We start from the raw sequence: 25,856 nt of genomic DNA, 5'->3' as shown, positions 1-25,856 counted from the left end.
ATGTAAAAAAGAAAGCCTGAAAGGTTGTCAGAAAAATGAACCAGAAGAAACTTGTAATTTAAATTCTGCTGATGGCAAAGTTAGGATATAAAAGACACGAGATTTATAATGTTAAGTTTGGAAGAAGTCCACCACTTTCCGTTCTCATAAATAGTCAAAGTAGTCCACGGGGATCCATATTAAAGCAGAGAAAGTCCAAACTGCAGAGAGCAGTTGTAGGCTTTATGAAGAACGATGCCAGGATGGAGATACAATAAGCCTGTCAGTCATGAAGAACAAGGGAAAGGCTGGAAAACAACAGAAGGACTGTTAGGAAAAGTGTGAGGAGTTTGATCCTGGAGGCCACAGATGACGCAAACAGTACTTTACTTTCCAACATATCTGCTCAGCTCTCTGCTGCAACGCATCAGTTATCACCACAACTAGATGGATCTCAATAAGTCCTGCCAGAACCTTCAGGATCACCAAGACAGAGACCCCTTTCCATCCACAGGGATCTGCACAAAACTCTTTATTAACTTAAAAGGTTTATTCACCTCTGCTTCAGTATCAAAAAGAGGGTAAAACTTTCCAGAGCTGCACAGCTGGGCTCAGCCAGTTTGGATTAGACCATATGGTCCAAATAATATTATCTCGATATTATTTGGTCCATATTAATTTTAATATCCTATACTCATTTTTCGCTTTCTTTTCAGAAAGTAATCATAAAAAGGCACCTCTGAATGAAATGTTCAACACATTTATTAAGAAACAGCTCTAGACAAATATGGAAAATGGCTGGGAAATAACTAACTGGCTTAGTAAATATTACATTTATAATGCAGCTTAGACCATCTTGTCATAAACAATATAGTCTCACCTTATAGCACTTTAAATAATCTTGATATTTGCAAAAAATTAAATATATTGCCCAACCCTGATGTCATCCATCTGCTAAATTTGTGAAATCAGTTTACTGTTTATTCAGGTTCATATTCCTTCCTTCGTACACAGGCTGATATATCATCAGAAACTGTTACTAATTTTTGTCCCTTTAACACATCTAAGAGTGCAGATGATATGAATGTTGATATGAAAAGATTTAAACTCTAAAAACTCATAAAGAACAGAAACACATTGTTGAGTTTTAAGCCTACATAAAATTAGCCTAGTTTCTGGTTCATTAAATTCAGTCTGGCCTTCAATTCATGCCAAGCATTCAGTAACTTGATTATTGTTTTATTTTTTGCAAAAAGTGAAAAATGTTAAAAGAAAACATAAATAGTGCTTGATTTGCTATGCTGTAATTGAAATATTATATCTTCAGATTTCAAAATACTTTTATGGTTCATCTGGCTGTAATAATAGGTAAATGCACTCTTATTTTTTGATTAATTTGTTAAAAATCTATTTTATGACAGTCATAAAACAGAAAATCATCCCTGAAGCAGCAATATAACATAATATAAACACACGGATATGAAACAATAAACTCAGAAATGATGAAATCAATAGGCAGAGAACCGTGGTCCACCTCCAGACACACTCATACTAAGCCTGATATAAACAGCTATTTGATTTAAAAGGTGTTTCAACCTTCAACCTCTCAGAGGCTAAAACAGCCTGAGTGGAAAGGCAGAGAGAAAGGCAGGCCGGGTCTCTAATGGGAGTCAAAGAAGCGGAGTGTGTTTGGAAATGTGAGATGAAAAAGAGAAGAAGGACACATGGGAGGCTTTGCCACATTATTCTGACCTGCTCTTAAACCTTTAATGCTGGGAAAGCTCCAGATTCCCAACTAGAAATTCCATATCAGTCCAAACAAAACATTCACTCCAAGGACACTTTCACCTCTTCACACTGCACAGATGGACCTTCAACATCTGTTCCACCTCCTGACAGGAGCACAGAGAGCCACTGTGTCACCTGGCAGAAGACCCGAACCCTTAACCTGGAGAGAAGCGCTGACATGGCCCCGCGGCCATGTTTTCAAAAAGATCGCATAACACATGAAAAGAGAAATCATCGACAGTACTCACACTCTACCCAGTTTGGGATTGGACTGGAAGAGAAGTTCTGGGAGGAACTGGAGTTTGTTCCTATTCAGGCGTCTGCAGGGAGATAAAAACAACACAGGGATTAGGAAGAGAAACAGGTAAAAAAAAAACAACAAAAAAAACACACACTTTAACCAACCAATAAGCACACAGCTCACTGAAGCACCAGAAAGGTCAGCATGTCAAAGTGATGTGAAGCTCTGTGGTTTCCTTCTTGTCAGGCTGACTTCATCTTTCAGTGACACCTACAGGTTATCAGTGTTTTATCGCTCTAAAAACCCTCATCACATTCATCCTCAGATAAACTCTGATTAAATAGTAAAAACATCCTCAGTCAGAAAAAATACTTCTTATAACCAATTATTCTTGCTGTTTTCTTTATATTAGAAATCCCACCTCAGTTAGGAAATGAAGGAAGAACTGGATAAAAGCAAGCAAATTATAAGATATTGGAAGAATAAAATATTTGTTTGCTTTTATACCTGATTTAATAAATCCAGACATGATGGAAATGTATAAAATGTAAAAGCAGAGCAGTTGATATCATTGGCTTCATAAACGGATAAAACTGATCTGCTCTCTGTAATAAATCATCAACAGTCCTGCCTGCATCTGGCCTCAAAACGCATCAATACAATGTTCAAGTAGAAAGAAAGAAAATGTTGATTTAAAGTATGATCAGTGAAGAATGGGACTTGCTGCACCTGGGAGGAGCACTGTATATTCCTGGCTCTCCCATTGGGTAACTGCCAGATTCTTGAAAGTCGTTCATGCTAGTAGAAAATCCAGCAATCGTTTTTTGTCCTCCTGATCTCAACCTGTCTGATTACTGTTTTTTCTTTTTTCTTTGTGCCTTGTCCTGTCGAATACTCCTGTTTCTGATTCCTGGTCATTTTTCCGCCTTACCTCACAACCAAGTCTGTTTGCCTCTGCTTCCTTCTGGATGGTTTGGTCAATTGTGACTCAATTCTGCCTCTGTCCCCCTTCCAACCCCTGTCCAGTTACTGTTCTTTCTATTACTGATTTTGTCACCTGGAATCTGGATTTCTCTCTTGTTTAGCCCTTCTGAAAGCCATGGTCTGTGCATGACCCCCTCTAGGGATCAATATTTCGAAAATTAGTGGTCCAAATTCTCCAAACTGGGCCAGTGGGATCAATCATCAGAGTCAGCACAACTTCCCACTTTCTCAGAAGGTTAATGGCTAAAGTAGTTCCTGTTTCAGTCAATCTCTGTTCCTGCAACACCAATTTTTTAAAATATATTCTTAGAATGATTACGTCTTGTGTCGGCTTAATTATCAGGTCTCCAGATTTTCCAAATTTGACCTTTAGTCAAAAAACATTTCAAAAACATTTTAGCCAAAAAACATTTTTAACAGCAGTAGTAGTAGGAATGTGTCTGCTTTGTTTCTTTTTTTTTTAGCAGTGCCTTATAAAAACTGTATCATAAACAGTGTATTGTGTAAAAAAAAAAAGAAAAAAAAAAAAACAGATCCTTTTGGGTTTCTATTTGTGCAGAAGATAAACGAGGACAATGTGTGTTATCAGACTTTTCAAGGTTTTGGCTGAGAAATGAGGAGTGGATAGGGAAAAAGAAACCAAGGGTGGAAGGTTACAGGGTCACAGAGTAGAGTTTGTGCTGGAGAAGACACAGACACAAACCTTTAACCTCTGTAGATAGTGTGGAAAATAGATCTGGACTTTTCACTATTAAACACACCAGGAAGAGAATTTGAGGTGTAAATAGAATCTTATGTTTGTAAGCGAGGATATGGCTTAAGAAGCGGAAACATTTCAGAGGGCAATGCATTCTCAAATCTAGATGTTTGAGTAAAAAAAAATTGTTTTCCAATTAGAGAGAAGTCCTTTCTGTTTCACAACATTTAGAAAATATCCAACAAAAAGGGTTTGATTAATTCAAGAAATATTTTATCTGATTGAATTCTAATAAGAACAAGCATAATAGAGATAATATCATACAGGATGCAAAAAGATAGAACCTTTTAATCAACTGAATGTTTAAGTTAGTTTCCCTTTGGGATTTTTTATTTATTGTATTTTGAGAATGTTTTCGTATGTTTACGATTTTGTTTTAATGGCTGCTATTTTGGCCATTCCTTGTCTGGAGAAAAGGCCTTAATTTCAGTTGGACCTCCTGGTCAGATGAAGCTAAATAAACAGACAGCAAATCAGAACCATCGGAACCACCGAACACAGTTTCATCATGACACAACACATATGATGTGTTTTTTTTATTAAGCGGATGACAAACTCACCCTGTCATCTGAGCTGGTGAATAGTTAATCTCAATGTTTTTAGATTGTGACATCAGTCACAGACTCAGGACCAGACCTCTGACCTTTAACCTTCCCCTGGACAGACAAAACATTATCAAACCTCTGAACTTATTGGAGTCTCTCCCGGGTGGGAGTTAGAATTTTTTGTTGGGGTAACCCAAAGGGGGAGAGGCCAGGTCTGGGCTATCATACCTATCTATATAGCTGTATCAAACAAGATAGCAATATAGGTATGTAGTATGTTTGCTCTTTTTCCTTTATAAAAGAGACTAGAAGGAATTGTTTTTCAGCTTACAAAGGTAGCTAAGTAACTTTTACTTAAAGTAAAGTTTTGCTAAATTATCAAATCTTTCAGTCTCTAAATAGCACAAAGTACTGTACCGGATTGATCTAGGGGGGACAATCAGATTGAGGGGGTCCAGCACCTCCTCTGCACCACCTCTAGCTCCACCCCTGGTTTCTCCCTTCTTAAGTTGGGTTTGTATTAAAAGAGACCAGGAATTCAGACGCACTCCTCATTATCTGCCTTGACTGGTTGGGCCATGAATGTTCAGTACCAGCCAGGAGAAATGGATCAACTTTAATACAAATTTTGTGAATAGTATGTTTTATATCTCTACTTAGGAACAGGGATATTTTTTCTTTGCTTTCACATTTTTGGTTTCTTTTGCTATAAAACATTTTTTGAGGAATCAAAATGCCTATTTAGAATTACACATTGTTAAAAGGTTCAAAATAGAAGAATTAGAAAAAAATGCTTAATTATGACAAATCGAAATCCAAGGTTTCACTGGATTTGAAAAATTGCATAGCTCCATCGTGGCTGCCCCATGCTTTTTACCAGACACCTTATTCACCTGGTATATTTGTTAGAGGAACTCTTCATCGTGTGACTCATATCACGTCAGGATTGCGCCATTGCGCTGTAACATCAAGCACAATTGTGCTTTAACATCAAGGTTGCTTCTAACTTTATCTTTACTTCTCTAAACAGACTTGAATTCATTTAACAGATTCTGAAACACATCTTAGTGGTAAATTGTTGAAAACGAAAGAAAACCACGAGCCTCTGTTTCTGCCTCTCATGATGTAGTCTGCATTTTTAACATTACACCTGGTTAAACTAAAGCTAAGATTATTGTTGGTAAATTAGTGAATTTATTTTTTTTTTTTACTTTTACTCTAGTTAAACTCAATCATCACTGTGCAGCAGATGCTTTCTGTTTATCGGTGTGTCCATCTACCGTCCAGCCTGCAGTCATTAACATGCAGCTGTGTGTGTTGGACACTGACACCTATGCTATGTTGAATGAAGTCTTGGTGTGAGTTGGAGGTTATAGCAACCCTGACATATATGCACACGCAGAGGTATTGGAAACAGAGCATTCTGCGATTATGTGTAAGGTGAGACAGGTTAGTTGGTGCTGATCTGGTGTGGCTGAGTCCACTTTGTCAACAGACCAGGAGCAGTTATCATTGCAAGAAGTCACACACAGAACCTTATTAAAGTTTTCTAACCTCCATTTTTAATAGGTGTAACTAACGGACCAAAACAAAGCAGAGCATACTGGCACCATTGGAGGAAAAGGACACATAGTTGTTTCTCTAATGCAATTCTGAAAAGTGTGGAGTGTATTTGCAGTCAGCCCCATTGGAGTCAAGACTCTGCAGAACTATTTTTTTTGCTGCTTAGTTCCCTAGCCTTTATGCTGGCTGTTCTCTAATGTTCTCTGGAGAAGATCTATAGCCAGAAACAGAACAGCTGAAACATCTCATTTTGTAAAGATTTCTAAAAGACATCTGGACTTCTCAAATCCCAGTAGTATTCATTCAGATTTATGGTTTTACTTTGACAAGAAGAGACAGGGGTTTGAATACTTGCTGGATCTGGGAACATTTTATCACTGGAGGCATCTCGTGTGAACACATCCTCACTGCGGAGGGTTTGTGACTTGCACCGGTTTATCTTCCACCTTTTTGTTTCATCAGAAATCAGTGTCAAAGGGAGTCACGAAACTTACAGTCTCTCCAGCAGCCTCAGGTCCTGGAAGGCTCCTCTCTCGATGACGCTGATTTGGTTGTCCTCCAGATGACTAAATTAATGGATATGAAGAGACAAACAGAGTAGAAATAATTAGTTTTAATGGTTAGAGCGGTCCTCTTTCTCTTTATTTCTGTACACAGCTGCTATGAGAATGTCCTCAAAATGGAAAAAAAATTGATGTAACCTAACCAGCTGAAAAATGTCCCTTTCTGGCTCATGTAGAGCAGCAGAGACACTTCATTGGTTGAATAAACAGATAATCAACGGACAGAACAAATGAATCTGCCATGAATACTCAATGTTTACGCAAACGTTTTAATCTAGTCAGCCAAAACAAATAATTAACATCCAATTCTTTAGGGCAAATTTCCCCCATTTGTCTTCAGTCTTTCATGTGGTTCCTACACACTAACACGTCTCCCCTGGTTCTGTGTGGGATGTGGTGCTAAAGCTTTCCAGATGGGTCTGAGAGAGAACATAAAGAAGATCTCAGCAGAAACCCTGGTGGATGTGTTCAGACTTATGATGGCAAAAATTATCCCATGGGAGAGAAGGAAGGACCAGAGGGTGACAGAAGGAAATGAACGAGTCAGGAGATGAGAGAAGGAAGGATTAAATGTGAAAGAAGGAATTGGAAATGAGTCAGGAGAGAAAAGGAAATGTAGAAAATGTAAAAAAAGAAAAGAATCAACACAAAGGCTCAAATGACAAACAACCGTGCATGCATTCATTCCTTCTTTAGATCAGTGTTTGCCAACATTTTTTGACTTGTGTACATTTTGTCTTACCATGAGTACCCCTCTAAGTCACAAGTATTGATGATTGTCCAAAAGTGTAACGTATAATAACTTAGATCAAGACTATTTCCATACTGATCTCTGTGAGAGAGAGATACAGTACAGAAGATATTTTGTCCCGACAGTTTAATGGCTCTTGGAGGAGTTGTTTTTATTTTTATTTTTTCAATTTAGTTATTTTTTTTTTATCTAATTTCTATATGTTTTTATCTTTACTAACTAACTAACTAACTAACTAACTAACTAACTAACTAACTAACTAACTAACTAACTAACTAACTATATCTATGTCTTTTTGAGCCTTTAATTTTTATAATTTTATGTTTTTTATCTCAAATAAAAAAACTGCATAAATATGTTGCCTGGAAGTTAGTAAAGAAACAAAACAAATACAAAATTAGATTATTTTGTATTTATAAAACTTGAGCTCCTTTGAGTAACTGAATTGAGAACAAAATACAGAACAAAAATTATTGTCAGACTAACTTAATTAGTTTTACTTAGATTAAAAGCTTGTTTAATTTTTCAAGTTGGTCCTCAAAAAGCAAAACAGATCCCTTTTGTTTACTACCTAAGACATACAATTTTTTCATGTACCCCTTGCAATGCACTCACAGACCAATAGGGGTACGCGTACCCCCGGTTGGGAATCACTGCAGAAACCATTTAACCTAACTGTTGCATTGTTGGAGGAAGCAGGAGTACCCAGAGAGAAGGATTCAAACCCAGGACCTCCTTCATCCAAGCCTGCTGGCAGCTGCTCTGTAGTGCAGCTCAGAAGTAGACACCGATTAAAAAAATAGATCTGAAACATCCATCCATCATCCTAACCTTTGACACTCTATTAAGGCCAGAACCTTTCCACAGCTCCTCATCTGGCTACAACTTTTATTGTTTAGCATCAGCATTAGTCATTCACAGAACCGTGGAGAAATGAGCACAAACAAGTTTTGGTCTGGTGTGTTTGGAGAACGCATCTAATAAGTCAACCATACTACAGCTTCCTAACAAGCATCAGACAAAACCACAATGATGTCATGCTAGCTTCTACTGGCACCTGGATGGGGAAAAGGACAGATTTCTGGGGACGCTAACTGCTCTGTTATGGGTGAGACCACATGAATGCTGCAGCCAGCTTTTCCTTATCAAGCTCCAGTTTTTACTTACATCTAAATTTGTTTGGAATTACTCAATTTTGCCGCAGTCTGGAAGAAATCTTTTAAAGTGTGACTGCCAAAGATATTACACTAAGTGTTGCATTTGCAGTGTGCATGCAGAGGCGAGCCGAGTTTGAAAGAAAATACTCCGACTGCTGGATGCAGTTACAGCGTTATCCAGTTACAGAACAGGAACTCCAATGAGATCAGATGTTGAAGTTAAATATCAATAAATCAGCCCAATTAGCTTGTTTTAATGAGGTTGACTGCAGATATTGGGGTCATTTCGGGTGTTTTTAACAGAGATCTAACTAGACGCCAGTATTTCCTTTTTTTTCTGTCCCAATCCCTGACTGAAATTAACGTTTTCTTATAGAATCCAGTCTGCGGTGCTGCATGGTAATACTGCCCACTTCAGCTTCAGAAAAGAACTAGTCGCTGGGACACCATGTGGAAATCTGAAATAAAAGCTGCTGCTGAGCGCAGAATGTTTTGGATTACAGAGAGACTCAACGCAGTGAAGGAGTAAAATATTTTTTATAAAACTGCAAATCTTTTCATAATGATTCGAACATGTTGCCACAATGTCAAAATGTCTCAAAGAGATTGTATGGCATTCTGAATCTGATACCAGATGACAAAGACTGCAAAACTCCAGTCTTAAATCTAACAGTCTGGTTCAAGTCACAATTTCTTTGGGTGACAGCAGTCTAAGTCTCAGACTTAAGTCCCATTCTGTCTAAATTCTTGGTTATATACAAGATTAAGAAACAGGGTTACTTTTAGCTGTCCCGTCAGTGCCATAAGGTGTAGATAGACTTTTAACATCTAGCTATCAGCATAAGTGTCAAAGTTAATGAAGGTTGCAATGGAACTTTTATTCCAATAATTTTTTCCTCCTTTTTGGAAAACTAAAATAATAGCTTTAAAAAACAAGAATCAGGAAAACTATTTTTGCAACTCATACTGAGTACATATTAAAAAATAAAGACTTTAATTCATTCAGCAAATTTCCAAGAAAATCAGAGACTTTATATAGCTATGATTCAAGTCCTGGTTTCATCGTGATGGAGAACTGAATTCCTTCTCTAAAAGGAAATAACAAAGCTCATTTAAACTTGCTGGTTACTGACATACCATGCTTATATACATAAACTACCAGCAAGGTTGGCACCTTGTTGGAATTCTAGCAGGTTCCGTTTAAACATGTTCTAGACACCTTTGTCCTGTTAAAACATCCAAATGGGTCATTTTAATCCACCATCTGATCCAAGCTTTCCACTTCTATTTCTTATGGAAGAACCCAGATTTAAATCCTCCTGCAAGCTGGACTGAAATCTGCAGCCACCCACTGGAGCAAGCTGAATAGACAATGTTGAGCTGTTTGGTCACAATAAGAAGAACAATGTTTGAAGAGCTCCAGGTGAAGCTTAAACCTGAGAACAAAGTATCAACAGTGCAGCATGGAGGTGGTATGGCCAGGATGAGGGATTGATGCGGCACTGGTTCTACAACCTCCTTCAAGAGTGAAGTGACAAGGAAGCTTTAAAGCAAAAAAAAAACTTCCGTCACTTTGTCTGTTCTTTGACCAAAATATCCATATCTATGGTTAGAAAAAAATTATTCATCCTCCTCATAGATTTAGGTTTCAGATGATCTGTTAATGTGACCAACATGTTTCTTCTGACTGGAAGTTTTGGAGAAGTCGACCCAGAGCACTTCTATAGAGGGAGCTAAATATAAGGGTTATAATACAGAGGCCTTTCAACCTCAGTGCAAATCATCAGAAATAAAAAAACAATCATCAGAGAAAAGCTGCTCAGCTTTTGGTTAAAAAAAAGTTTGTTTGTGTTTATTCACAGAAGAAATTTTTATTAGGAAGAGTATGAACAGCTTTTAACATTAATGCTTCCCTTAAAACTACCAATAATAGATGAATGACTGTTTTTCCTGCAATCAAAAGCTACCTCCTGTATCATATTCAATAAAACTTTATTCTGAGTGAAAATACCTTCATATCTGATCTGCAGTGGGATGCATGTATGTGTGCTTTCTCAGACTACCTCCTCTTTCCCAGGACATCCCCTCCCAGTTGGGAGCGCAGCAGTCACAGCAGTTTATCACCAACCACATTAAAAACAAGCTCCTCGCCTTTCACACGCAAACACACACTTTCCCCGCTCCTCCATCTCCGTTCTCACTGGCAGGAGGAAATCCCTTACTTTTACTTTTTTGCCTGTGTTGCTGCGCACAAAAGCATAGATATAACCTCATATTTTAACTATGGGGTTCAAATTCTCCTTCAAAGTCCACTTAAACAAGCTCACTGAAGAAAAGTTAACAGTCATTTAAAGAAACTCGTTTCCCTCCTCAGTGTAGTTTGTGACGGGAGTGTATTTTTATCTACCGCTCTGGTTAAAATGGAGTGAGGAGGGAAGCAGCATGCAGCCAACAGTGATTATAGTTATTAAAGTCCTTGCATACACACACACACAGACACACATCCACACACACACAAAGAGATTTGAGGCGTTTGAGGAGAAAGAGTGAGAGCCTATGAAGTCAATTAGGACAGCAGAGAGCAGATAAGCAGCTACTTTCTGCTGAGTGCAGCCATTTAAATGATCAGTGCATGAAATTTACTTTCTGAATCACAGACCAAAGGACAAGTGGAGGAAGAAAAAATCACCAGCAAAACAATTTCATTTCATTGTTGGTCATTAAGAGACCAAAGTAAGATGTCCGACTCAAAGCAAAAGCTTTCTGGATACAGGAAGTCGTTATCTCATAATTTCTCTAAAGATATTTTCCCTTACATGCACTTAAACATCAAAGATACAGATAAAGTTAAGGGGTTAGTAACTCTTTGATCTGCAGACATTTCTTCTTCTTTTCATGTCTCACTAGGCTTATGTTTCTCTGGTTGAACAGTATAAGAAGGCTCTGAGGAGAACAGTAGTCTCGAAGGGAAACAATCATCTATAAAATGACAACAAGCACAGATGATCCATATCTTTATAATCAGAAATGTCTGTTAAAGTCTATTTTCTCTGATTATTTGACTGCAATTTCAAAGAAAAAAAAAGTAATCTTTTTCTTAATGCTGTGGACCTATACTGTAACCTTCCACTGCTTCATATTAAGAGCCTTCATTTCTGCCAACCATTGTGCAGAAGATCATCATACACACTCTATGTCTCTATGCTTGTGGCTGTTATGGTTTCCCTTAATTACTCTATTACTTTACCTTATAAACAGCAATATTTGCATTCTCTGCAGACCTGGAAGCCTTTATTAGGACGGGAAACTTTATTTTATAGAGGCTTGTTTTCCCTATAGGCACATACAGGCCCATTAGATAAATATAGCACCAGCTTAATTGCTACAGCATGGTAGGTTCTGGTTAACGGAGGCTCCTGAACTTGACCAACCAACACAAAGAAGCAGTAATAAAGTGTAACGTTAAATAGATGGGTCTAAAAATGTTTTTTTTGTGTGTGTGTTTTAGATAGTCCGCTGAACCAGTTGCAGATCGTCTGGATTTGTTTTGATCTATGTTTGATTTACATCTATTGCTTTATCAGTTTGGGTGGAGAACATCAAGAAACATCCTTGAAAGGCGCCAAAGGCTGATGCTGCCACCGCCATGTTTTACCTTGGTGATGGCGTGTTTAAGAGTAGACGGTTCTTTTTGGACAACTATGCCTCGTATAGGATTCCTCTGTCCTACACTCTTTCTCCACCATGTTTGTTCTGCTATCATGAACCTTTTGGGTGCTTCTCTGATCAGTGTTCTCCTTGCCCAGCCTGTTGGTATAGGTGCACACCCATGTCTTGGTAGATCAGCAAGTAGTTTTCCATGTTCTGATGATTGATGGATGAGAACTCTGGGAGATGTTCAAAGCTTTGTTCTAGAACCCAACCCTGCTTTAAGCTGAACCAGATCTTCCTCCATGGTCTGCTGGGTTCCTTGTTTCTCGTGATGTTTTCTAATGTTCGCTAACAAACTTGTGAGGTTTATTAACATTTAATATGTCATTATTTTGTGGAAGTAACATGACAAAAAAATTGTAAAATATGAGTGTGAGTATTTTTGGAGCTGGTTCTTCACCGAATCAATTCCTTTGAAATTCATTTTTAGTAAAGGCAAAATTGAACATCACTAGAGCATTCTTAAGCAAGGAGGACAAAAGGAACATGCTATGGACTTCTTCATGGGCTCATAATGCATCACTGTGCCTCTGCTTCCATATTTCCAAGCAGCCTATTCAATGAGCCTGAAGAGATTGTTTGATTTAAAAGCTTAAAGATGAAAGCCATGTTTCTAATTGTGAAGCTTTTAGATGCTGAATGACAGAATTATGATAATTGTTTCCTTATGGCTGAAGGTGAACTTTTCTCATTTTGATTCAAAGCAGTTCTAAGAATACATTTCCATGGTAAGATTTTGCTCTGATTATTTTGCTTTTTGTGATCAAATTGGACTTTAAGTTAGTTTTAAGTTCTTTGTGAACTTAAATACTTTTTCTACAAAATATCAACAAAATATTGATTTACATTCTTTTTTTAGATGGAAAACAACAGAACTACATACATGTATCAATTCCCTGTGATGTTTTATGTTTTTTATATTGTTAAAGGAAAAGGTACAAACTTACAGAATCCTGAGGTTCTTCAGTCCAGAGAAGTCCACTTTAGTGATTCTGGTGATGTTGTTTCGGTTTAAATCCCTGCAGAGAGAAACAGGAATGTTAAACATCAGCTTGGAGCTTCAGGTTGGGCATCAGTATCCTGCTGTAGACGGGAACTCCACTCCAAAGTGTTTTTCATGCGGAGGTTATTAAATCTTCATCAGTGTAGACTGATCGTCTGCATAGATTAGCATGAGATCAAAAATCAAATATACATCTGGGCTAATACGTATGTACAGCTATACAATGACTCAGAGTTATGACACCAACGCTTTTTAATCATTTCAATAAAAATCTGTGGCAGCTTGTTTCCACTGAAGCAGATCTTTTTTGTTCACTAAATATGTAAGCACTTATCTATCTGTTTATCTTTATTTCTTTGCCTTTTTTAGTCTGATCCATGAATGTGGCAGTGGGACAGAGCGTGAGAACGGCCTGCACAGCATCTGAGGCCACACACAATGCACAGAAGCATGCAAACTTGCTAACAAAAACAAGAGACAAGCCTAAAACACACAAACACTCTGACTGAACTGATGGCAGCAACAGTTTGGGCAAAATTTCCACCACACCAATTATTTTCTCTTTCCATCAACACGGCTTTAAAATCTCATCATGTTTCCTGGATGACATTTAATCTGTTTTCACTATGGGTGTGTATGATGTAAACACACTGCAGTAAGAAGTGAGACCCCATGATGTGTTGGTGCATCATGGCTGCCTTTAAGAGAGTCTGCTGTTCATTGAGAGACTAAAGGAATTAGAGCGAGCACACACACACACACAGTCAGGTTCCACTAAGGCAGCCAGTCTGTATGCTTTTCATAAAACACCAAAACATTTATAAATCTGATTTAAGACCATATAAGATTTCAAAAAGAATCCCAACACCAGCATGGCTACCTCTGCTAATAGGAGCCATACTGCAGCCTGAGACGGAGAGGCCTTACAGAACAGACCAGCACCTCCTTAGGACCAAACACATGTCCCTGGCCCACCAGGGTCTCCTTAAGGGGCCTCTAAGGTAATGAATACTTTCAAATCTTATCTGATACACTGGAGGACTGCATAAGGGACCCACTGATTAATAGTTCCCACACTGCACTAAGAGAGAATCTGATTGAAATCTGAAGATTCCTGATAAGAAAATAAGTAAATACTAATAAAAAAAATCCCCTGAACACTTTCCTAAATGATACAGCTTTCAGCGTCTCTGCAGAAGTAATAATAAATCATCACCAAATCATCGGTTCTACTCTTCACTCGAGTTGCTTTCATCAACCCTGTTTCAAAACACACAAAATGCTGTGTCTGTAAAAGCAAAAGAGGAACACACATATCAGAAAACCAAAACCTATTCATCAGACTAGTAGGTTTCTTATCAAGGTTGGTAAGAAAGGTTGCAAACACAGAAAGAAATGTTTCATGTCTGCTGTTGTCAAACATTACTGCAGACAAGCACAGCAAGACCAGGAGGAGGGGATACAGTTTTAGTTTTCACCTACTTAAGGTTTTCATAGAGGTTTATAAACTTCTGGGTTAATGTTTGCTGCAGCACAAATTAAGGCATTTTGTTGCACTTGATTATATTAGCGGGTATCAGAATAAATGGGGATGAAAAGATACAGTATGCACAACTAGAATAAAAAAAATATTTATGTCTCCATTTCAATCATGCACTACTGTGTGTTGTCTATTGTATACTGAAGATTAAGAAGCATGCAGAGGCATCATTTAAAGAGCAGCTGAAAGGAAGAACATGAAGAGAAAAATGTTTATCACTGAAGCCTGAATGATGATGGATTCAGAGGGAGCTGTACCGCCTTTCTGATCTGGGTCCTTCAGAAGGTGCTGCACCATCACCAGCTTCAGTGTTTTTACTTTGACAGAGAAGCTGAGGCAATAAATCAGATTTTCCTGATGAATCATTCTGTGCTTTCAGAAGGCGCTGCCTCCATGATGAACTCTGTCTTTGTGTCCATCTGTAATTGGAGGTGTCCTCCGTCTTTGACAGCATTCAAAGGCTCCTCTCCTCATCACCTCCATCCATCCTCTCTTCCTCACTCTGGCCCTCTGTCTTTCTGTACTTTCTCCTGCGTTTGGTGGCAATCTGTCAGTTTTTAGGCTGTTTTCTGTCGCCTGTTCTCCATCTCTCCACGCTCGTTGCTCTCTGATGTCGCTCCATCGGTCCTTCACAGCCGGCTTCACCTCATCTCAGGCTTCATCTCCACTTTTTCTATTTCTCTCTAATCTCTCCCTTTTTAGTAAATCTCTCCTCTCACATTCTCTGTTGCCTTATCATTCACAGGTTCACAGTTGACCAAACAATTTCTTTATGCCTTCATATTTTTCTCTCTTGCTCTATAATCTCTCGTCTTTTATCTCCATGTTCCACTTTTTTGTTACAGTTGGCTTCATGTTCCCTGCCCACTCCAAGGCTAATCTCTCCATCCTTATCTTCATCTGTCTCTCACGTTCTCAGTGGAAACACTTGTTCTCACCAGGGAGACGGCTAAGCAGTCAAACAAACAGCAGGGATGCGGTTCCAGGTACAGCATATAGAAATCTATCCGATCTAACATCAGAACATAAGAGGAGTTTGGAGCTATAGCCAGAGGAAGGGGGGGTTAGGGTTTAGAATGTGCATATCTGAGCTGATGCAGATCATAAAGTGATAGTGCTAAAGAATGACTTGGTATATTTGTCTCAAACTAGAGAAAACTAGTTTTAGTTCAGTTTAAACAGCAGAGTTCCTGCTGTTGTTTTTTGCAGATATATTCTGGGCTGCACTAAAAAGTGTGGGCTTAAATATTCTTATTACTATTGTTTAATTAGAAAAAATCTTTGGAGCAGGAAAACAGAACCTTATCGTTCTGATTGTGTGTGATTAAAGGTCTCTTCTGATAAACAGATGGATCTAAACAGGCTGAGTATTTCAGTAACAAAGTGCCTACAGTGTGAAGATTTTCTTTTTTATTTGCACCTGGACTTTTAAAGACTGGGCGTCCATCCCACCCAACACCAAAGCTCAACATCTAATTGAACTGACCACCTGCAAGCGAGGCAGCAGACAGTGGGCTGTGGTACAAAAGGCCTAACCACTGTTTGTTTCCACTGCAGTCAGAGATAAGGTGGGCATGTGTGTATCTGCAGGAGGGAGACAAGAAAGCAGGAATGCAAACATCAGGCGTTCTAACACCTGATGTTTGCACTCTGATTTTTAAATCAGAATGCAAGATTTAACAATGCATTCTGGTTGTTAAATTTGTCCTGAGGTTTCAGGACAGATTTAACGATCTGTCCTGAAACCAGTAAACCCTCTTTCTCAGGCAGCCGTCCTTTTTGTCTTAACGCTCTGTTTACTGGTCTGGCCCACAATAAGGAGAAGCAGGTGGACATGTAAGAGAAATGATAGATCAGATTAGTCCGAACGTACAAAGCTGTAGTAACAACTGGTTTAAACCATGAATGAAGGCGTTTGACCTGGTCGGTCACCGTGGGTCTCCTGTGGGCTTTATTTTTCACCTTCACCTCAGATTTTACTTGGACTTGTTTCTGTTTGTATGACCTTTCTCAGTCTTTTTGTGGCGGGCCCCACATCAGCAGCAGTTTCCTCTCACTGCTTTATCTTTCCAACTCTGTGACATTTCCTCTTTCCACTTTTTCAATCACCCTATTGGACTCTGGGTCCATATCTTGGTCTACCCCATTTCTTTATCTTCCTGTCATCCTTTGTAGTTCTCCATCCAACGCCTGGTTTCCAAATGCATTCACTTCCTCTCCTAATCTCTTGTTATTTTCCACAAAGCTCTTGTAAAGCTTTGCTTTCCCACTCCTCCTTTCCCGCTCTCCATCTGTCCTACTGGTTCATAGGTATGCCGAAATTTGGCATTCTAAACCTCCCAGTTACGTAAGGAATCCTAATTGCCCTCTTCCCTTTCCTCTGAGCTCCAAACTGAGTTTCTATCCCCAGACACAAGCCCTGGTTTGCTTTTAAACTGGATTCATAATGGCAGGAATCCATCCACAGGCTGTCATTCTACCTGAAACCTGAAGGAAGGCACACTTTATGGCAGGAAGTGGCAGAGAGCATAGATAAGAAACAGATCAAGTTCTAGAACAACTTCCACCTCATCATGCATTCTATTGATGATAGAGTTTGAAAACTGGCTCCACTAGGATCTAGCCTGATACATTTCCACTGATATGAAATGTCATGTTCAAACCGGACATTAGGGACAGACAGCCAGCTTAGACAACCAATCCCAAATCAACATCTAAGAACATTTTACACAATTAGATTAATCTAGGTGGAATCACGCACCAGATCTTAACCCTTTCTGAATGTCTGAGAGGTTTATGTAGGTTTGGTTGATCTGCTAAAAATTTACGGATTTGAAGAAGGCAAAAACACTTTTGTAGAGACTATAATGGTCCCATTTAAGGCATATCTATCCAAAGAAAGAGTTGGAAACCTCCCTTTGGAAGACTTCCAGGCACGTACAATGTAGGTGACACACAGAACCTAATGAAGGGACTTATCTTCTGGTCTGTTAGCACAGAAAGCATTTAAGAGTGAGGAATATATTTCCTTATTTGACTGAAGGATGGTTTTTAATGCTGGAGGGGACCAGACCAACTAAAGAAGTTTGAAAGTCTGCAGATTTACTTTTGCTGCAGTCTGTAGTTTCAGGGAATGCAGTCTGCAATTTCAGGGAAGAGTAAGCTGCTGAAAAGCTAAGAACAAATCTCAGCGCTGTTCGACAAAAGCATTTAGGAACAAAAGAGATTAAAGAAAACGAGAGGCTGAAGGAGAAAGTGAAGGAAAGAGGGGAAAACCTGCATATGGAGGAATCTATATTTCCACTGTTAGCTTAGGTGACGGATGGACTGAAAAAGGAAAATTACAAGTCAGACTGTCATGCTCCATGCACCACCGCATGCCCACAAGTAAACACATGCAAACATGCATGCATGCAGGTGTAGAGAAGACGAACATAGCGAGAAAAAAAAAAGACCCAGCAGCCAGAATATAATGTGTTGCTTTGGTGACTGTGACCAAACAAAACAGTGGCTTTGCTTGTTACCATCAGAAGCCTCCATACACTTAAACCCATGTGTGCATTATGGTATTTTACCCCCACACACAGTTAAAACCTGCAGTGTAAGGACTTGTGTTTCAGAAGGTTGTTCGTGACTCTGGCTTGTTTCTGTGTCACAGACTCTCTCTTTCTCATTAAACGTCAAAGTTTCCATCTACAACCAGTTGCATGTTTAATCCGCTAAAAGCATGAGAGTGAACTGTGTCCCTCTGCTTGCATAATGATGAGTGTGTGCTGTAAACTGGACTCCTTGATGAGATTTCCCATGTATGCAAAGTGAAAGAATACGAATAAGAAGCATGATTAGGCAGTTTTTGATTGGTGTAAACGATCTCTGTGGCCTTAATTTAACTTTGACATGCAGGATATTCTGGCTGCTCTTTATTTACATCAAAGGCTTGTTTGAAGTTTAAAATGAAATGAGATTCTTCTCCAACCTGTGTTTATCCAAGTCTTCATCATACCATGACCCTCTGCTGCAGCACTCACACCATACACAGCATATTAATCGCTGAGTTCTTGTAAACAGAAGCACTGCAAAGACTCCAAAAGCACCAGTTAAGCGTGCAGATGTGAAACCCGAACCCAACGTCAGAGAAACTTACCCTGGAGAGGAATCAAAGGAGAACTGTAAAATATACGCAGAAACGGGTCATTTTCTCTGTTTGGCAATTAAAATAGACTTTTGTTTAATGAACAATGATTTAACCTGCAGGAGATAAAGTTTGATGTAGAAGATATTCCTCTACAGATAGAATCAAAATCTGTTTCCAGCCTGAATTAATACTTGATTTCAGGAAGTGTGGTAAAAAATGAATGTTGATTTAAATATGCAAGGAGCAGCATCCCAGAACACAATGTTGAAAATCAGTTTTCAAGTATCTTAATTTTCTGAATTGGATTTAAGTCTGAGTTTTGACTAGGCCCTTCTAACTCACACAATCTGCTCTGGTCTAAACCAACCACTGTATCTCTGGCTGCATGTTTATCATGGTTCTTGTGCTAAAAGCTGAACCTCCCGCACAGTCTCAGCTCCTCTGCAGCCTCTAAAACATTTTCTTCATGGGTCCTCCTGAATTTAGCTCCACATAGACAGTTATTGTTCTTTGTAGAGCTCAAGGATTTGGGCAGAAATTATATTCATTATTTTAAACCAATATTCTAATTTTATTCAAATTTTAATTTGTACTAACAACAATCATGTAAATGTTTTACTATAGGGTTTAGGATTTTTCTTGACCTTGAAAGCTTGCTTTTCCAGAGTCCATTATTGCAGGACTTAACTATAATCTTTGAGTGGAAAAAGTGCTAACTTCTACTTGGAGGCATGAATCTGTGAGCTAGGTGCCTGAGATACTATATGTAGCTAATTATTCTATATATTATATAAATATAATATAACCAAAATTAAGTGCCTCTGTGATTTGACAATTGCATTTTATTCAACTGTTACTATACTTAGCTGTGCAACCCAGCATCATGCTGCATCTACCATCTTTTGTACATTGGGGGAAAAACAAACATGACTTCTTCTGGCTTTTGTTCAATTCAGTTTATTCATGTAACAATAATTCAGAGTAAAGTTTGTCTCTGGACAACTTTAAAAATTTTTAATTCGTTTAATCAGTACATACAGATTCCAGGTAAATCACATCCATTCTAAATGACCCTAGCTATCAACAAAGGCTTTCAACTTCAGCTCACTATTATTAGTTGTTCATTCAATTTTCTTCTGGGACCATAAAGGTCAGTTCTGTGGAGCTAATATTAGAAAAAGTTGTTCAGAATATTTTCTCAATCTGCCCATTCATCTGCATGCATGCATGGGCGTGATTCAGGATACACACAGAGAGTCTGTTATTCTTTCTGTGTTTACTGCACCTTTGTACCCTGTCAGTGTCCCTTCAGAATCTGTGCTGATGTTTAATGTGACATTCACCCTGCATCAATTCCCAGAAGGCAAGCGGCTGCCGTCTGTGCCAGATGGTTGCTCCTTTGCCAGGCGAAAAGTCATTATATAGAAAGGTCAACTGGCCACAAGCTGCAGAGACTCTGAGAAAAGATATCACCCACTGACCCAGAACTGGAGTCTAAATGCTGGTTCCCTGTACCAGAGCTATTTGCTGCTCGAGAACTGAACCCAACATATTTAGACCGGGACAAACTGGATACCACAAGATGGCCACGGATGATAGGCGTGACATTAAGAGGCCGTTTCAGAACAGCAAGCTCATTGTGGTTTATACGTCTTACTTTAGACTCGTCTGCTATAGCAATAACCCTCAGCTGGATGACATCACCAGCCTCCCCATGATAACAGTAAATAACACTCTCTGTTGATTGATGGCGTTAATTCAGAGGTTAGCTAAGCAGGCCTGCTAGTTGAAGCTATGGAGGACATATGCACCCCTGAGATACACCAGAGGCTTTTGAAATTTCCAGAACAGCTTTCAAATAACAGCACCATGTAACATTTTTAAATCATCTCTGATTTATTGTATTTTTAAATCACTTCACCTCGATATACAAAGTGAGTCTAATAAACTCTCATTTTTAGGACTAAATTTGTTCCCAAGTTTTCCTCAACTCATGAGGACTCAGACAATCTTTAAATCATCGGTTCTCCAAACTCTCAGAGGATCTCTAATAGTTTTAGTTTTTAATTTTAGTCAGTCCTGGTGGTAAAAAAGGAAAAGTGGAAACTAGAAAAATGTGGGAAGGAAAGAATGAGGTGTCTAACCTACAGTAAGGCAAGAACAGAGACGATCTACAGCAGAATACCTGATGTTTTCAGAACTATCCACAGCAAGGCCATTCCTACTTGCCCCGGGGACTTTTCATAACCACATTGACAACTAATGATTTAAGTCATTTTCTGTAATTTACCAACAGGCTGCTGTAGGGGAAATGTGGTTCTCTGACTCCAATAGATTTTATCCAGCAGTAGCAGGTCATTTAGATGTATTTTGGTTTAATCAAGGGTCCTAATCTGTCACATTTTATTAGAGTCACTAGTTCCAAAAAGGGATCCCAACCAAAGGCGGTGGAAACAGGGTGGAACATTATATATTTTTAAAATATGATGCAATGATTCAAAATATAGAAGACTTCTAAATATTGTCATTAAATCCCATTACCTAATGGTGAGGTACCACCTGGTCTATGGAGCTGTAGCCTATTGAAGTTTTCCTTTAAGACAGAGGACCCACGATTCTACAGACATCTGAGGAGGAACTCCATGGATGATTATTCTACTTTAAGTCGACGAATGCACTGCAGGACAGTGTGTTTCACGAGAGGGCTTCAACTCTTTAGTTATTTTGTTAAAAACATTTTTAAAAAATATTTAATAAGAGCTCAAATACGTAAACAAAAATGATATAACAGCAGGAAAAGACAAAAGTGAGACTTTGGTCACACAGTATTAAGACCTGAGGTTGGACATCACTTTAGCCACAAAACACATTCAGCAGAATATCTCCAGGGGAATATGAACCCATTTAACTGCTATGTAAATGCATGGAAAAAGAAATCAACGCACAGCTGTGCCATGTTTGGTTTAGCTAAATAAAACAAAACTGAATGTGTTTTACACCAAAGGACGAGAAATTGAAGGTTCTCACACAGCTTCAGGTATCAGAGCTGGAAACTGTTGATCAGGCCAGAAATCCGGCCTCAGGACCCTAACTCATTGGTTTATCTGCAGTAGAATGGTGTCTTCACGGGTCTTTCTAAAAAGCGAATCAGACAGCTGCAAATGATCAAGAAAGCTGCTACCCGCATCCTCACCGAAATAAAGAAAGTGGAACACATCACCCCAGTGCTAAAATCTTTACCGGCTCCCTTATATGTCAGAGAACAGATTTTACTGAATGGCTTATCTCCTAAATAAATGACAGAGTTGCTGTCAGTGGATCAACCGTACAGACCTCCCAGCTCAATTCTATTTTGTATTTAGGACCAGAACCAAACACGGCGAAGCACCGTTTCATTCTCATTCACCTTTGAAAAGCTGTGTGCAATGTATACTGTCATTTTGTATACACTGTGTATACAAAATGACAGTAAAGTTTATCTAAGTCTTAGTCTTATGCTCAACCAATCTGGAATTAATTCTAAAAAAATTCTAAAAATACTGAATCCCAACATTGCATTAAATGAAGACTAAAATTTGATTTGTTTAATCTTTGATTCTATTTTACTTTAAATGAAACATCTTTAGTTTAGGATTTATGTCCAACTTTTCTTAACTTGCCTTTATTATGCCTCTGCAAGTAAATTTCCTGTTTTTCTTTTTCTATGTTCTGTTTCTGTTTGAATTTATTACTTTGAAAGTTTACAATAAATGTTAGGTGGAGAATGCTCCATGAATTTGTACAAGAAATATAAGGTACTGCCCTTTAGGTTCGGTACCACATGAACTGAGTGAATGATTCAAATATGCAGAATATTTATTAGTGGAACTAAAGGCTCAATTAAATGTTCTGTAGAGTGACTACAGTCTAAAATTTGACACCAGAGCTAAATGAATCCATCCATCCATCCATCCATCCATCCATCCATCCATCCATCCATCCATCCATCCATCCATCCATCCATCCATCCATCCANCCATCCATCCATCCATCCATCCATCCATCCATCCATCCATCCATCCATCCATCCATCCATCCATCCATCCATCCATCCATCCCAGCTCAATTCTATAGTGCAAACCTTTTAATTTTTCCCCCTAATTTGAACTAAATTGAAAACGTACTACAACATGATGTTTGTTTTATCGTCTGTAAAAACGGCTAAAATAGGCCTCAGACGCGTCTGTATTTTTTTTTAAACATTAGTAGTGCAACGACCAAAGGTGTCAGCAGGGGTCAGCTGTTTAATGGTTTTGATTCTAACTTGTTCTGCGTCAGAGCAGAGAGATACCTTCCAGAAACACCCAACATTCCACATCTGGGGGGGGGGACTATAGCATCCACTGACCAATCAACACAAAGCTTTGATAAGAGCCAGGAGCAAATGCTGTAACCTGCTAGATCCGTTCATCACAGACAAACACACACACACCGCAGGATCCTACTGTTGTGTGCTCAGTGGTGGGTTGGCATGCAGAGGGGAAATGGGGGCTGTGAAAACTCAACTAGAGAGTTGCTGCTGGCAAACTGAACGCCTGACTGTGTGACTGAGAGCTGGAGAAGGAGATGAAGGTCAGGGGAAGTGGAGCAAATTAGACCAGAAGAAGCAGAGAAGGAAGAAAAGATGTCAAAGTGATCCAAAGGTGACAAAAACAGAAACCTAATCAGAGAAAAACACACAAAGGAGAGAAGGAGGAGAGCAGAGGAACAAAGTCTGGATAGAGATGAAGAGCTGGAAACAAACGGAGAGTGAAAAGGCCAATAGAGGACAGAGTAAGCTGAGAAGGTGTTGCTTGTAAAAAAGTTGCCAGACGTTCCTCAAAGAGCCATTAGCGATGGAAGAGAAAATCAAAAGTTCGGTTTGTTGAAGAGCTGGCCCAGGCAGCGCCGCTTCAAGCAGCGAGACTTCTCAGCCGCTGACACACACTCAGGCAGACCCACACATATAAAGACTTCAATCTGAACCGAGGTAAAAACCTGCTGACATCAAGTCTACATTCATATTTACACATTTAAATGCCTTAAAATAGGAGTTTCCTGACTGCAGTTCGGCTGATCCGAATGTTCCCTCCTGAGTTCACGGCACCAATTCCTGACATTTCACAGCAGTAAAGAAACAGTTTGCAGCTCAAGAAAAAAAAATTAAACCAAGCGCTGCACAGAGCGGGCGTGTAAGGTACTGTGTGCGTCCCTGCAGAACAGGTGTGAAGTGAACCCAGGAGAGAAAAGCCGTCCTGTTTTCAAATTCATTTCACCCCCACCCCCTTTAAAAGCCCCTCCACTCAAATTAGATGCAAATGAGGTCTCGAGTGGCTTCCCAAGGAGGACATTATGGGATTGACTGGCCCGAGGTAAACTGCATGAGTGAGAGACTGAGGTCAGCACTGTTTTTCTCTCATTAACCTTTCCAAATGTTCTGTTTATAATAGTGAGGAAAAACTGGCGTTTAAACGTTAGAGCAGTGCGTTTTTGACAGGCGGACTGATGCTCTCCCTTCGCTTCCCATGACAGCTGAAGGAAACTACACTCCAAGGTATAAAGCAGGATGTTAAATTGAGAATAACTTTAATGATTTAAGAACGTCGTTGATGGTTTCCACGGCTTATGGAGCCAGACATCTGCCTCTCCAATGATTTCCTGCTTTACAGGCAGCCATGCTCTTTTCTCCTAAAATAATATACTATTGTAGACCTTTCAGAGGAACAATGAAGGTACTTCTCATGGATTCCGACACTTCCAACCCAATTTCCTTCAGCTTGACTCATGTGCTTGGACACTTCACAGCGGTTTTCTCCATTTGTTTTCAGTAACCTTCACACAGTCGCTCTGCATTAGTTTGATTCAGTAAAGTCGTCTTCAGAGAGTCCTTAAAACAAGCAGCTGGGGTGGATTTTAGAGAAGTCAGGAAAAGCTAAAGAAGACATTAAAAGATTGCCCCCTTTACACCTTGTGGTCTTACTTTAATTTCTGAACTGGTGAATGATGTTATTGCTCCTACAGAGTAAGACTGGGAACTTGGCTTCCTCTTCCCTTAGCTACAAATCCCCTTTGCTGCAATAAAAAAACATAATTTAGATGACACTTCTGTTGGCATTTATTAATAAAGACGACTTCAGTGCAAGTCTGTCCAACATTGAGCCACGTTGGTGGGTCTTCGTTGAAGGAAAAATTTAACAGTAGTGTAATGATGCCAGATAACATGAAATCAAATACTGATCGATTTAAATCTTCATGATTTGTTTCATTGTTCTGCAGTTTTAGGAATCAGTTTTAGTTGTGATGAAACCATCACTCCTTTTACTGGTAAGTATGATTTGTCTTCATTGTGAGTCCATTAAACTCACAGGGAATAAATAGAGCAAAATGTCTGTTTACACTGACAACACAACACTGAAGCAAGTTAAACAAAAACACTACCCTCTTTCCTACTTCAAAGTGTTCCTTTTCCAGGGTTTTATTGTCATTACACTGTCACAAATACAAGCAACGAAATTAACTCTCTGCATTTAACCCATCGCCTTGGGGAGCAGTGGGCAGCCAGTGTGCGGTGCCCGGGGAGCAGTGTGGGGTAAATGGTCTTTTACTAAGGAGCTGCTCAGAGTGGAAGTCTGTGGCAGTGGGGGTGGGACTTAAAACCTCTGGATTCGAAGCACAATGTCCTAACCACTAGGCCACCACTCCCCCAGTAAAGTATAAGTAAGAAATATACAGTAAAATTAACCAAATTCCTTCTAATTTGTAACCCAGAATGGAACATTTGCTATAATAAATATACTATATATTAAATGAATGTATATAATATAAATAAATTCCATTCAACTGAAACTTACACCTTTTAAAGTTGGAAAAAAATGAAATACAAATTTGCGAGATATTTCCTATTTGGAGGCGAATTAACCAAGCACCGCAGAGGCGTCCTATGTTGTCGTCCATGAGTGCAGTAAACAGGAAGTAGTGGCAGCAATCTAGAGGAGACCACAGATCAGTGATGGAGGAAAGTTTTAATGAATGTTTTGCAATCAGGGGAAGTTTTTCTTACATTAACATGTCAGGTAGATATGTTGATAATGCTTCCAGCCATGTTCACAAGCACAATAGTA

The 25,856-nt window shown here is 39.0% G+C and overlaps 1 protein-coding gene across 1 annotated transcript in view; it reads right to left on the bottom strand.

Annotated features, from left to right (window-relative positions):
- Positions 1-25,856, bottom strand: part of LOC107083797 (slit homolog 3 protein-like) — a 256,322-nt gene that overhangs the window by 225,207 nt on the left and 5,259 nt on the right. The window contains exons 2-4 of the mRNA XM_015373268.1: positions 12,987-13,058; positions 6,352-6,423; positions 2,016-2,087 (exon numbers count right to left, since the gene is read on the bottom strand). Of these exons, the coding sequence (XP_015228754.1) occupies positions 2,016-2,087; positions 6,352-6,423; positions 12,987-13,058 (216 nt within the window). The remainder of the gene's footprint in view (positions 1-2,015; positions 2,088-6,351; positions 6,424-12,986; positions 13,059-25,856) is intronic.

This window comes from Cyprinodon variegatus, unplaced genomic scaffold (genome assembly GCF_000732505.1).
Source record: "Cyprinodon variegatus isolate N-32 unplaced genomic scaffold, C_variegatus-1.0 Scaffold84, whole genome shotgun sequence".
Taxonomy (NCBI): Eukaryota; Metazoa; Chordata; class Actinopteri; order Cyprinodontiformes; family Cyprinodontidae; genus Cyprinodon; species Cyprinodon variegatus.
This window is presented reverse-complemented; position numbering and strand designations above follow the sequence as displayed.